The 12,181-nt window shown below is 38.7% G+C and overlaps 1 protein-coding gene across 2 annotated transcripts in view; it reads left to right on the top strand.

The window, feature by feature from the left end:
• Window positions 1-12,181, top strand: part of fhdc1 (FH2 domain containing 1) — a 47,332-nt gene that overhangs the window by 28,657 nt on the left and 6,494 nt on the right. For both annotated transcript variants that reach the window (XM_069188091.1, XM_069188098.1), the window contains exons 4-11: window positions 572-674; window positions 3,222-3,307; window positions 3,402-3,502; window positions 7,709-7,779; window positions 7,888-7,995; window positions 8,842-8,912; window positions 9,422-9,539; window positions 10,099-10,263. In XM_069188091.1, coding sequence (XP_069044192.1) covers window positions 572-674; window positions 3,222-3,307; window positions 3,402-3,502; window positions 7,709-7,779; window positions 7,888-7,995; window positions 8,842-8,912; window positions 9,422-9,539; window positions 10,099-10,263 — 823 coding nt within the window. The remainder of the gene's footprint in view (window positions 1-571; window positions 675-3,221; window positions 3,308-3,401; window positions 3,503-7,708; window positions 7,780-7,887; window positions 7,996-8,841; window positions 8,913-9,421; window positions 9,540-10,098; window positions 10,264-12,181) is intronic.

Raw genomic sequence — 12,181 nt, 5'->3', positions numbered from 1 at the left:
TCACATGATTTGTGAACCATATAAGACCTTTGACCTTTTCTTCTGGGCAAGTGAAGAATCAGCTAAGGACTCTATAATGAGTCTAGACAGTTTCATGGTTACAACAGAACACACATAAGAATCCTTATATACTTGAGAAACAAACACCACCTGGCGTATAGCGGTTCTCACATCTTGTGCTTCTTTGGGACGTGTCTAAGTGTCATTAAAAGATCATTTGGCAAATATCCTGATAAATAGTCTGTATCCAGATATGCCTTTTTCAGCCTGTATCAACCTGAGAAGGTTCTACAGAATAAACTCTTCTTCCCAGTTATTGGGAGATAATTATAACTGATCCACACAACAGAAGCAATTATGCAGAAAGTTCTGTTCACTCTGTGAACGCATGTGTCCGCCACTTAATGCTGATATTTTGTTTTATAGTCAGTCATAGTCAGTCAGCAGCAGATATAAATGGTAGAATATGGGCAAAGCCTTGTGAAAAGTCATTTGATTCACGGTCTGGAAGGAGATTGAATGGGCGGTTAGGTAATGTCTAATGTATACTACTGAACTTTCTGATTTATAGGTCTAATGAGTCAATCATTGAAGACATTCGACTTGGCAGCAGCAAGCTGTATGGGTCTGAAAAATTGAAAGAGTTGCTGAAACTGTTGCCCGAGTCAGAAGAGGTGAGTGCAAAGCAGACAATTCAGGATAAATAGTTTCAATAAATTTCATGAGATAGAAAATAGTACAATTGTAAAGATTTTAAGGTTTTACAGCATGTCCACTTAAAACAAATGGCAAAGATATGCATTTAAAGGCACTTGAATATAAAGGTGATTTTCGTATACTCCAAATAAAAATGGTTTCGAAATATTGGAAATGCATTCTAAGTTAAATGGTAGTTACAGAAAAAATAGATACAATTTGGCACCACACCAGTCCATTTAGTTGGAAGTTAACTGAAGATTAACCACCACCACCGTCTTTCCTTCACTCCTCCAGCAAAGGGAGACTTGAATTCTTCTTGATGAGTGATTAACAAATGGAACTGGCTGTACAGTAAATGGAGTTTACTGTACATGTTTCATTAAATTCAATAAATTATTGTACCGTCACACAAACTTCAGCTGCTCGTGAAACATACATATCACACCACACTCTTATTGGTTATGCGCTTGCACACCATTTTCATTGCAATTTTCCTTTAGCACAGATAGTAACGGGATGTGTAACTACACTGAGTGTGCTGGAAGGATCTCTGCTTGGCCTGTGTGCAAGTCACAGACAGACAGTCAAACATTCTGCATTTAAATAGGTATATCTGGAGTAATTAAAATAATGGCCAGGGCAAAGAGTACTATTGGAAGCAGCACTAATAGGAGCAGCACTAAGCAAAAGTACTTTCTGTACCTTACTTTCTGGGCTGGTTAGTTTTTTAATTATAAAATAAAAAGACAATAATGAAAAAGCCCACTGAGTCAGACAACTATTGATGTTTCAATAATTGGATAGTTTGCTGGAGAACTGGAGTTTATTTGCAAACTCATTCATTTTTCCTTTAAATCTGTGTGTGAACTGGAAGAGGAATGAATTATTGCACAGCCTGTGTGGCCAGTAGGAAAAATGATGCTGAACATGCATGTGTACTTGTCTCAGAGCCCAAGGTCCTGCACATTATCCACATCTCATATTTTCAGTGGTTCAAGTCTGGTGATTAAGGGCATCGACAACATAAAAGAACGTTTTTCTCCCTATTTTGCAAAGAAAGCCGGTCTTACACAAGCAGCATGAGGACACTCGTTGTCCTGCTTAACTTTTGTTACATCAGGACAAGTCCACAAGAAGTGCAAACGTTGGGGCCAAGGACAAATGTATCACCATGTGGATAGGTAGTCATCAGTCACTACAAATTCAGGTCTGTGATGACTAAACATCACAGACTAGAATGTCACTAGAATGACCTCCTTGTCGATTGGTCTGTTCAGCACACAAATTGACATATTCTGCAGGTCTGTGGCACACAGACTGACGTCTGTCAGTGTAGTCTACATCAAACCTTGATTCTTCTCTAAAGAGGACTTGGTTCCACTTGAGGTTATTTAGACCAGGTTATTTAGACCAGGCTCCAGCATAACGATGACATGAAGGTTTTGTTCCTCTAAAAAGCGGGGCTTATTGCTTCCCTTCTATGTTTTTTTTCCTTGATCACCCACTCCTCTCATCACCTGAACCCAATTCACTTCCTTACTAATGAAGGGATTTAGCGCTTATGCAGCAGAGTCACGTAATGGTATCACGGTTAGTCATGAATGATCAGTTAATAAAAGTGATGCCAAAAACATTCGAATAAAATCCAAAATACAGATCTTTTTTTCGAACATGTACTGTACATGCATAAATAACGCAGCTACGTTTTATATGCTTACTGCTTTAAACTGTTATACTTACATGGCTTGATATTTAAAATACCTACTGCAGTCGAGAGGCAAAGTCGTGATGAAAATGGGTGGTCTTAGAATTGATCTTACACGGGGGAAGTTGGGAATTAGTGCTTCTCTGTTTCAATTGAATACTGACTATTAGTTCCACAACAGAAATTGCTTCTGAGCTGGAAGATGGCTTTGGTATCTTATACAGGGCTTTGCACAGCTCCAGCTGCATTTGTAAATATCAATGTGATGCTCTAGGGATGCTTTTTGCAAATAGAATTAAAGTGTGCATCTTGAATTTATAATGGAAGGATAATTTATACAGTAGGATCACTTCTCAGTAAAAGAGTTGCTCTTTAATAAATACTGACAGCACTAATATTGCTGACAAAGGTGTGTGTATCCTGGCAGTTTTTGCTTCCTTGAGTTTTTTAAGCCCTTTGCGGATTGTGTGATACTAAATTAATTGGTAAAGAACAACAAGATCACTTCATGTTACAGTGATATGAGAATAAGGAAGTGGTAATAACAGATGGATGGATAAAGATAGAAGTCTGTAATTGTAAATTGGTGAAATGTATTGCATGTAAGCTCTGATTAGAAGCTGTAGTCTCCTGGAAATTGAGTTAGACTTATAACAATCCTTGGCATTGTTATTTTGATATTGAATTTATGATTGCTTTCTGTGCAGCACATTTCTGCTTGGAACAGTGATGTCCTTTGGAAGCTGCCAGGAAAGTGTGCAGCTGTGGTCACTGAATGTGACAGTATTGATTTTCATATTTACTCTGTGCTTGACAGGCAAAGAAACTCAAAGCATTCAAGGGGGACACAAGTAAACTGACCCTGGTGGATTCATTTATGTACCTTTTATTACAGGTGCCAAGGTAAGATGCACAGTGAATTTCAGATATTTTTCTCATTAATGTACAGTAGGCTTAAAATTAATTACATTAATTTGATTTTGCTTCTATTGTTTAGTTTTGATCTTCGAATTGAAGCCATGGTGCTAAAGGAAGAGTTCGTTCCAACCTGCTCTGTGTTGAACAATGATATTGATGTCATTCGTATGGCCACAAAAGGTAATTAAATCCCTCAGCCTGGAGAAGTCTCAAACATGTTTATCTACAGGAGAGCACCTGGTAATATCCTAACATTGACATGTATGGTCCGGGGCAAGTGGTCCAGTGCTTTTGTTATAAACATTACAAACAATTCAGGGTGTGAAGTTGATTATAGCTCCCTGTTCAAAAAACACAGTTTGAGTGTAAGAAGACTATGCTATGTGAATTAGACATTGTCATTTCCTGTATTTCACACTATAATTTAAGGCTATAGGCCAACAAAATCAAGTTATAAATCCCCTGTCTCCTCAAAACACCCTCAATCATCTCAGTCAATTTGATTTGTACAGTACCTACAGTATACTACCTCAAAAACGTTGGTTTCTGCTACAGAATACTTTTCCTGACAGTATAAGCTTATGTCACAGTAAATTGACTACCATTCATATTCACTGTTTATGAATCAGAAAAGGGCACAATGAGACTGGTATTTCAGCATTCTAAAGTGTCTTGTGTTTTCTGACTACCTGTTACTCCAAATAGAACAGAGACTAATGAACGACTATGGTTTGTCCATTAGACTGTAGAAGAGGAAGGCCATGAGTTATATGACATCATCTAATTTGCTAATTTGCTAATCGGTCACACTAAGCTCCCCTTGAACCCCGCCACACTATGAAGGGACAATTCAGAGCAGCCGATACAAATTTCTCCTGTCTGTCTTGGGAGGGGAGAGGAACCCAGAGAGACCCACACAAATACAGGGATCCCAAGCTGGAATCAAATCCAGGATCCAATGGACGAGTGATCACAAACTCAACAAACCACCAAACAATGTGAACTTATGTGTAAAAAATCTTGAAATTAAATTCAGTGCAAGGCATGTGTAAATAAATCATTTTTAAGTCATTTTAAAAAACAATGAAAATCAAAATTGTCACCCTGAACATTCAGTTAATAAAATGATTAAAACAATCCATAATTAATAATTGGCTAAAAACCTAAGTAAGGAAAAAACAATTTCTAATGTTACTTATGAGACTTTTTTATAAGTATCATTTAAAAGGCTCTCAGTAAAAGGACCAGAAATAACTGTGCAATATAGTTGCTTCCTTGGACAAGTGACTCACTACCCATCACTAACAGCAATCTTCACTTCACATCTTGCATAAAATTGATCAACTTTAACAAGCATCTATTTTAAAAGGTGAATTTTAATACTACTGTATTAATACCAATTAATTAATACAGTATATGTAAATGTTTCCGTTCAGGATTATAACCCACTGTTTGGGTGAGGACCCAGAAAACATTCCCCTTATTTTCATATTTTCGATGGAGAAATAGTTTGTAATTTGCACAGCATTTTTCAAGGACACGCATGTTGTATAAATCGAGAACTACCTGTACCAGGATGTAGATCTACACAATAAATCATTCAGCCTTGTGGAGCACCAAATAGAAAAACAAAAACATGTAACTCTTAGCTGGAAAGGTTTTGTTGTTTGGACTGTTTTTGAGCACAACCCATGTTTTTACAGTTGCAAGAAAAAGTTTGTGAACCCTTTAGAATTATCTGGATTTCTGCATTAATTACTCATAAAAATTAAGTTACAATAATAGACAAACACAAGCTGCTTAAACTAATAACACACAAACAATTGTCCTTCTTGCCAATATTGAACATATCCTTTAAACTTTCACAGTCCAGGCTGGAAAAAGTATGTGAACCCTTGTATTTAGTTACTGGTAGAACCTCCTTTAGCAGCAGTAACCTCCACCAAACATTTCCTGCAGCTGCTGATGAGACTTGCACAATGGCTAGGAGGGATTTTAGACCATTCCTCCTTACAAAACTGTTCCAGTTCACTGAGATTTCTGGGATTCCTTTCATGAACAGCTCCCTTCAGGTCATGCCACAGCATCTCAATTGGGTTGAGATCTGGAACATCCAGATGGTCTTTTGCAAACATGAGACATGCAGCAATGTTTTTTTTAGAGAGCAGTGGTTTTGTCACGATCGCAAACTCCTCCTCTTAAGGGCGCTCCACCCCTTCCTCATTTGCATAACTCCCGCAACCTGTTCCTTGTTTCTCTCTGGTTCAGTTCGCCTTTATAAGCCAGGCGCGCACCTTACTCGTGGCTCTGCATCTGATCCCTGTATCGTGCGAGCCCGGGACCTGGTTGTGCCTGGCTCCGTTACGTTTTTAACTTCCTGCTCCTGTCCTTGTTCCCCCCACCAGTCCCGATCCGGCACCGGATTTTAATCTCCTGTTTGGACGGATTTCCCAGCCTTGGACCTTTTGCTTTCGTTTTTGGATTTCCCCTTTTGGATTTATTCTGGACTGTTCGCCTTGGCCACACCTCCCCGGATCACCAGCACCGTATGGACACGCCCCCCCCCGTTCATCCCTGTTCCTTCATGACTTTTCCCTAGTGTATTCCTTCCTCACTATTCTGGATTGTGTCGTCCGCATAGGGTCCTGAAAGAACTGTTTGTTACAGGTTTCCTCCATGCAGTCCTTCCATTAACACCATTCTTGTTCATTGTTTTTCTTATAGTGGACACATGAACAGAGACTTTGGCAAGTTCAAGAGATTTCTGAAGGTCCTTTGCTGTTACCCTTAGGTTCTTTGTCACCTCCTTTAGCATTGCACGCTGCACTCTTGCCATGATCTTTGCAGGACGCCCACTCATAGGGAGAGGAGCAACAGTACTGAATTTCCTCCATTTGTAGACAATTTGTCTTTCTGTGGCTTGATGAACACCCAGGCCTTTAGAAATGCTTTTTTAGCTTTTTCAAGCTTTATGCATCTCTACAATTCTTCTTCTAAGGTCCTCTGAGATTTCTTTTGATCAGGGAATGGTTCATATGAACAGCTCTTTCTTGAGAAGAGCAGACTCTATCAGTAACCAACCTTTGTGTGCCTTTTTCATAGGGCAGGGCATCTCCAATCTCATCTCATTGATTGGAACACCTGACTCCAATTAGCTTTTGGAGAAGTCATTAGCCTAGAGGTTCACATACTTTTTCCAACCTAGACCGAATGTTTAAATGATGTGTTCAGTACAATTGTTTGTGTTATTAGTTTAAGCAGATTGTGTTTGTCTATTATTGTGACTTAGTTGAAGATCAGACCACATTTGCATGAGTAACTAATGCAGAAATCCAGGTAATTCCAAAGGGTTCACAAACTTTTTCTTGCAACTGTATGTTTAATTACAGAAAGGTGTATCACAATCAGGCATTTGTAATTTGTAATTTTTTACATATATATCAAATTAAAACTTGAAAGAAGCTTGCAATGTTAATAACTTCATGTAGTCCAGTATCTCATCCAAGGTGCTGAACGTTCTATTTGAAACCAGACTTATCCTGTTATAATCCAAGTAAGAAATTCCAAACTGTGAATTTAAGTGTGATGTCCTTTACGTCATGTTTAGAGCTGTTTCACATGCAAAATTAATAAACTCTTAACACCTTTAAATACCATCCTCAATACGAGGGTGTTATCAGTAATTTATGTGAACAAGCTAATAACTGACATTGGAAAAAAATAGCTTAGGTACGGTATGGTGAAATGGTGGCACCAAGGTAGAAATACCTTGGTGCCACCATTTCACCATACCGTACCTAAGCTATTTTTTTACCATGTCAGTTATAAGCTTGTTCACAGAAATGGCTGCTGCCAGACCTGATAACACCCTCATATTGAGGTTTATATCTGTGGGGCTTCAATATATTCAACAAATTACAAACATATTGTATATCACAGCACTGGTTATGTGAATAGGAAGGACATCGACTGCTTTACAAATATTTTATGAATACGAATTTTAGATTTTTCAAAATGTTCCCAAATTAATACTTGCTATATTTCCTGTAGTGGATAATAACACAATATTCTTTTTTTTTAAAGAATTTAAGTTGAAGTTCTTTAGTCCAACAAACATGTGCCGCTAGATTTATCAGTAATACTTTCAAAAATTGGTCTGTTTTTCTCAAAATCCTACTCCCAGTGTTTTTACAGTTATTGTGTTTTTCAATGACTCAGTTATCCAAGACCCACCTCTAATTTATTCACAGGATTAAGGACTGAAACCTCTATCCAGAGAAGCAGAAATTGACCATTTGTAAATAAAACATTGCTTAAGCTATAAATCTAATGTGCTGTATATCATTACTTTTATAACCCAATCCCACTTTAAATGACTTTTTGCAGAACTCATGACATGTGAAGAGCTACATGCTATTCTACACTTAGTGCTCCAGGCTGGAAACATCATGAATGCAGTAAGTGGCAACTGACATACAGTACTGCACCTCAAATTTAAACTCAGAATTGTCTGTTTTGTACTGTAACTGTGTGTCCGGTGTAATTTACCCTCAATGTCTGTTTAGGGGGGCTATGCTGGCAATGCAGTAGGCTTCAAGCTCTCATCCTTACTCAAGCTTGCAGACACGAGGGCCAACAAGCCAGGGATGAACCTTCTACACTTTGTTGCACTGGTATGTAACTTTTCTGGGCTGAAACAAGCCTTCATTTAGTGTCCCATGAGGCCAGTTTTAGGTTACATTTAGAGTTTATAACAGAAGTTCAGGAGGAAAGTTAGATCCTCATCTCATGCATTTCTGCTTGCCTACGTATACAAGTCTCACACCCAGGTCTTCCCTTCGCAAATCCGTCTCTCGTCCCCCCTCCCCAACACCCCATCTACTGTACATCCATGCAGCCACTCCTTAGCTCAACCATCGCAGCACTGAGAGGGGGTTTGTGCAGACTGTCCTGCCTCAAATAGGCTGCCTTTCCCTCAACTAGATGAGTCACACCATGTATATCCCATCTCTCTATCTCATTCATTGAAATTTAACCAAACTCATAGTATGCGCAGTCAGGTTTGAAACTAACTTGAAATTGGTTAACCACAAAGGCTGGAGCCAACAAGTTAAAGAAGACTATTTGTTGAAAATAATTTTAATTCTTTTGATTTTGAGATTCAGGTGTTTGTCCCTTTTCTAAATGTCATGCTACAAAAACTGAAATGTGTTAAGAAATATAAACTCTAAATTTGTAGTTGTGCATTTATTTCCATTGTGTAAGCCCATTATTTCATAATATGTATCTGGACTAAAACCTCTAAAATATTTTTGCGCACGGCATATACAACAGTGAAGAACTGCAAATGCCTGGCTAGTTTGTCTCAACATTGCTCTGCTTTTGAGGATTTGGATGTACAAATAAGAAATTGTGTAGGTGGGGAAAAAACACGCCTGAGAGCAAAGCTGTTTCCCACACATGCAAATGAAGCGTTTTTCTTCCGCACTCAGTAATTGTTTTCTGTTTTCTACAAACAGGAAGCGCAGAAGAAAGATGAGACCCTGCTGAAATTCCCAGAAAAGCTGCAGCATGTTCAGAGTGCAGCCCGGTAAAGCCAGCTCCCTTCCTTACTGGATTAATATGAGAAAGACACTTCACATAGGGTGACTTAAAGTAGAGCTGAGATAGAGACCTTTATTACCACAGATGCTGGCTACTCTCTACTGTACTTCAGAGATGTTTTTTTTCTGCAACATTCAGTGTTTTGCAAGGCCATTACTGCAAAACAAGACTCCTCATAATTTGATGATCTTTCACTGGATACACAAGGGCTTAACAGTTTATGTTAGTTATGCAACATACAGTACATAATAACTCCCTTTTTAGTACTGGCCTCTAAGCTTGCATTTTCTAGCATGCGTAAGTCAAATGCAAAAATAACCCCCCCCAGGATATATCCTTTTTAAACAAAGTCGCGTAGGTGTTAAATAGATTCTACGAATAGATGTTTAGTTCTAGAGCTTAAGTTTTGTATTATATTAGATTTCTGAGATCATTTAAAATACTAAGTCATGTAAATGTTTAATGTATAATTGTTGTATTTTGACTGATTTACAGAATATCAGTGGAAAACATTGAAGTGGAGTTGCAGTCATTGTCCACAAGAACTAAATCACTTGAAGAAAACATTCAACAGGATACAGAGCTGTTGCAGCAGTTGGATGAGTTTCTACAGGTGAATACAAAACACACAACCACACTGGGTTTCACCTATAAACATTGGCACCACTGACGAAGCAAACAATGCATTAATTGTGTATCTCAAAAATTATTGTAATGGATAAAAGTAATGAATAACCATCTTCCTTATCTTTAATCTGCTTTGTAAGTCTTCTTGTTTGCCTCACAATCTTATGTTTGACCTTCATACCATCAACTACCCTATTTGTTTGGGATAATTATAGTAATTCAATGATTATATTTTTCTCTGGACTGGAATTGTGTTGTGCTGTGGCCGAAAGATGTTAGCATGGAATTTGAGTCTACACCTGTCAACCCCCTAAAATTGAAAACAAATCCTTTAACGTGTGAAGGTGTAAGGGGTTCCTTAAAAGGACATGAATATACCCCTCTTTCGATCCATGCGAGTTGCACAAGTGCCTACCCATGCATCGTCTCCAGTTCTTCTACAGATGTTGGCATCCCTGGCTTGATGAGAGGTGTGTGAGTTGTGTTTGGTTCCCAGCTCATTGTGCTGTCTTGCTGAAGAAGCTGTGCCATTGTTTTTGCTCCAGAGTTCAGAGCAAACCCTGCAGGACCTGAAGAGGCACCAGCTGGAACTGCGCAAGGAAGGGAATGCTCTCATCGATTTCTTCTGTGAAGACAAAGAGACTTTTAAACTGGACGAGTGCTTCAAGATATTCCAGGATTTCTGTCTCAAATTCAAAAAGGCTGTTAAGGTAGATAGCTGGGAAGGTGTTTTCTCCTTTCTTGTGTTTTGACAGGCAAAAAATAATTGCATTTTTTAGTTTGTTTGTTCCATTAATATTACTATTAATGTGCAGGAATATACAGTATATAGATGTTATGGTTCCAACAGGTTGACTTGGTTAGGAATACATTGTGTTGATAAAAAGTATCAAAGCCCTGAACTTAAATCAATTGTTTTTTTAAACATACTTAATTACGCATGGGTTTTTTAGCATTTCACAAGAAATAACAGCATTCAAGAATCAGGTTTGGTAATAATTATTGAGCATTTTAAGTGGAATATATTTTTGTCTTAACCTGTTTTGTACAGGGGCAGCCGCCTGGCTATAGGACAAAAATTGTCTTGTTTGTCATTATCCCTCCATTCTTCCATTGAACTCCATAGGTTCAGTTTAAATAAAACTTCTGTTGACAGTGTGACACTAATAAAATAAAAAGTAAGAATATCGAACCATTTGACAGGATCATGCAGGTGCCAAAACGAGTATTCTATATAGTACAAAATAAACACAGGGGCTGGTTTTACTTCTCATGCAGGAAAAGAGTCTGAGGATCTGAGGAAGGTCATAATTGGATCCTAAAAACAGTTTAACATATAGGAGGGGATCCACTTCATCCACCACAGGCGTGCCCCAATGATTCACCTCTCACTCTGTGCATACCAGTGAATCTTTACACCTCCTCCTCCAGCACTCTGTGTCTTCTGTACACCTCTCTCTATATTGTGTACTTTGTACTCTTCTTTATATAGTGTGTGCCATCATGCATCTTTCTATACTGTATATTCAGTACTTTGTTTATCTGTAAATCTGTTTATTTGTACCTTTGTGTATCTGTACATATATTATGTATGTCATTTCACCCTTTTGTATTGTGCTGACTTATACACACCTCCATGCTCCGTATTGTCTACTGCCTAGGACTTCAGGACTTTTTTATTGCGTAGAGGATGTCATAAAAATGAGCAGCCCCCCCTTTGCTACAGTATGTGATCTACTCTGAGGTCCTTATTACTTATTGTACTGCCATAAAGAGGCAAGAAGGAGGAAGTTATACGTTATGTGCTGTGGATGTGGCAGTCTGGTTATTATTATTTTTATTACATGGGGCACCTATTCCAAAACATGTCAAAGGACTCAAGGTCTTTTAACTTTGATTATACGGCAAGTTTGTTTTATGACCTTATAATATAAAGAATATAAAAAAGATGGGAGATAATAAGAGCCGTATTTCAGTTGCTTATCTGCCTGAAGCTTACATTGTGATGTTGTGGCCAGTATTCACAGTTGCAAAACCTGTGGGAAGAAGCTTCTCCTGCAGGATGGCCATGATCCTTGTGTTACAGTATGTGTTTGGGTCCAGTGACCATGTCGTGAATGTGCTAGAGGACAATATGTAACATGACAAGTTTCTGGCTGAGTGACAGCACAGCATCCTTGCTCTCAGGCTTGGGCATCCAGGTTCTGGTTACACTTATGCCAGCATTTTCTAGAAGGCCACGCAACAGTTCGTGAGAGAGCCACCCTATATTTATTATAATAATAATAATAATAATTGCTTACACTTATATAGCGCTTTTCTGGACACTCCACTGAAAGCGATTTACAGGTAATGAGGACTCCCCTCCACCACCACCAATATGCAGCCCCACCCGGATGATGCAACGGCAGCCATAGTGCACCAGAACGCTCACCACACATCAGCTATTAGTGGGGAGGAGAGCAGAGTAATGAAGCCAATTCATAGATGGGGATTTTTAGGAGGCCATTATTGGTAAGGGCCAATGGGAAATTTGGCCAGGACGCCGGGGTTACACCCCTACTCTTTTCGAGATACACCCTGGGATTTTTAATGACCACAGAGAGTCAGGACCTCGGCTTTACGTCT

This window comes from Lepisosteus oculatus, chromosome 1 (genome assembly GCF_040954835.1).
Source record: "Lepisosteus oculatus isolate fLepOcu1 chromosome 1, fLepOcu1.hap2, whole genome shotgun sequence".
In the NCBI taxonomy this organism is placed as follows: domain Eukaryota; kingdom Metazoa; phylum Chordata; class Actinopteri; order Semionotiformes; family Lepisosteidae; genus Lepisosteus; species Lepisosteus oculatus.
The sequence above is the reverse complement of the archived record's forward strand: the minus strand, read 5'-3'. Positions and strand labels throughout refer to the sequence as shown.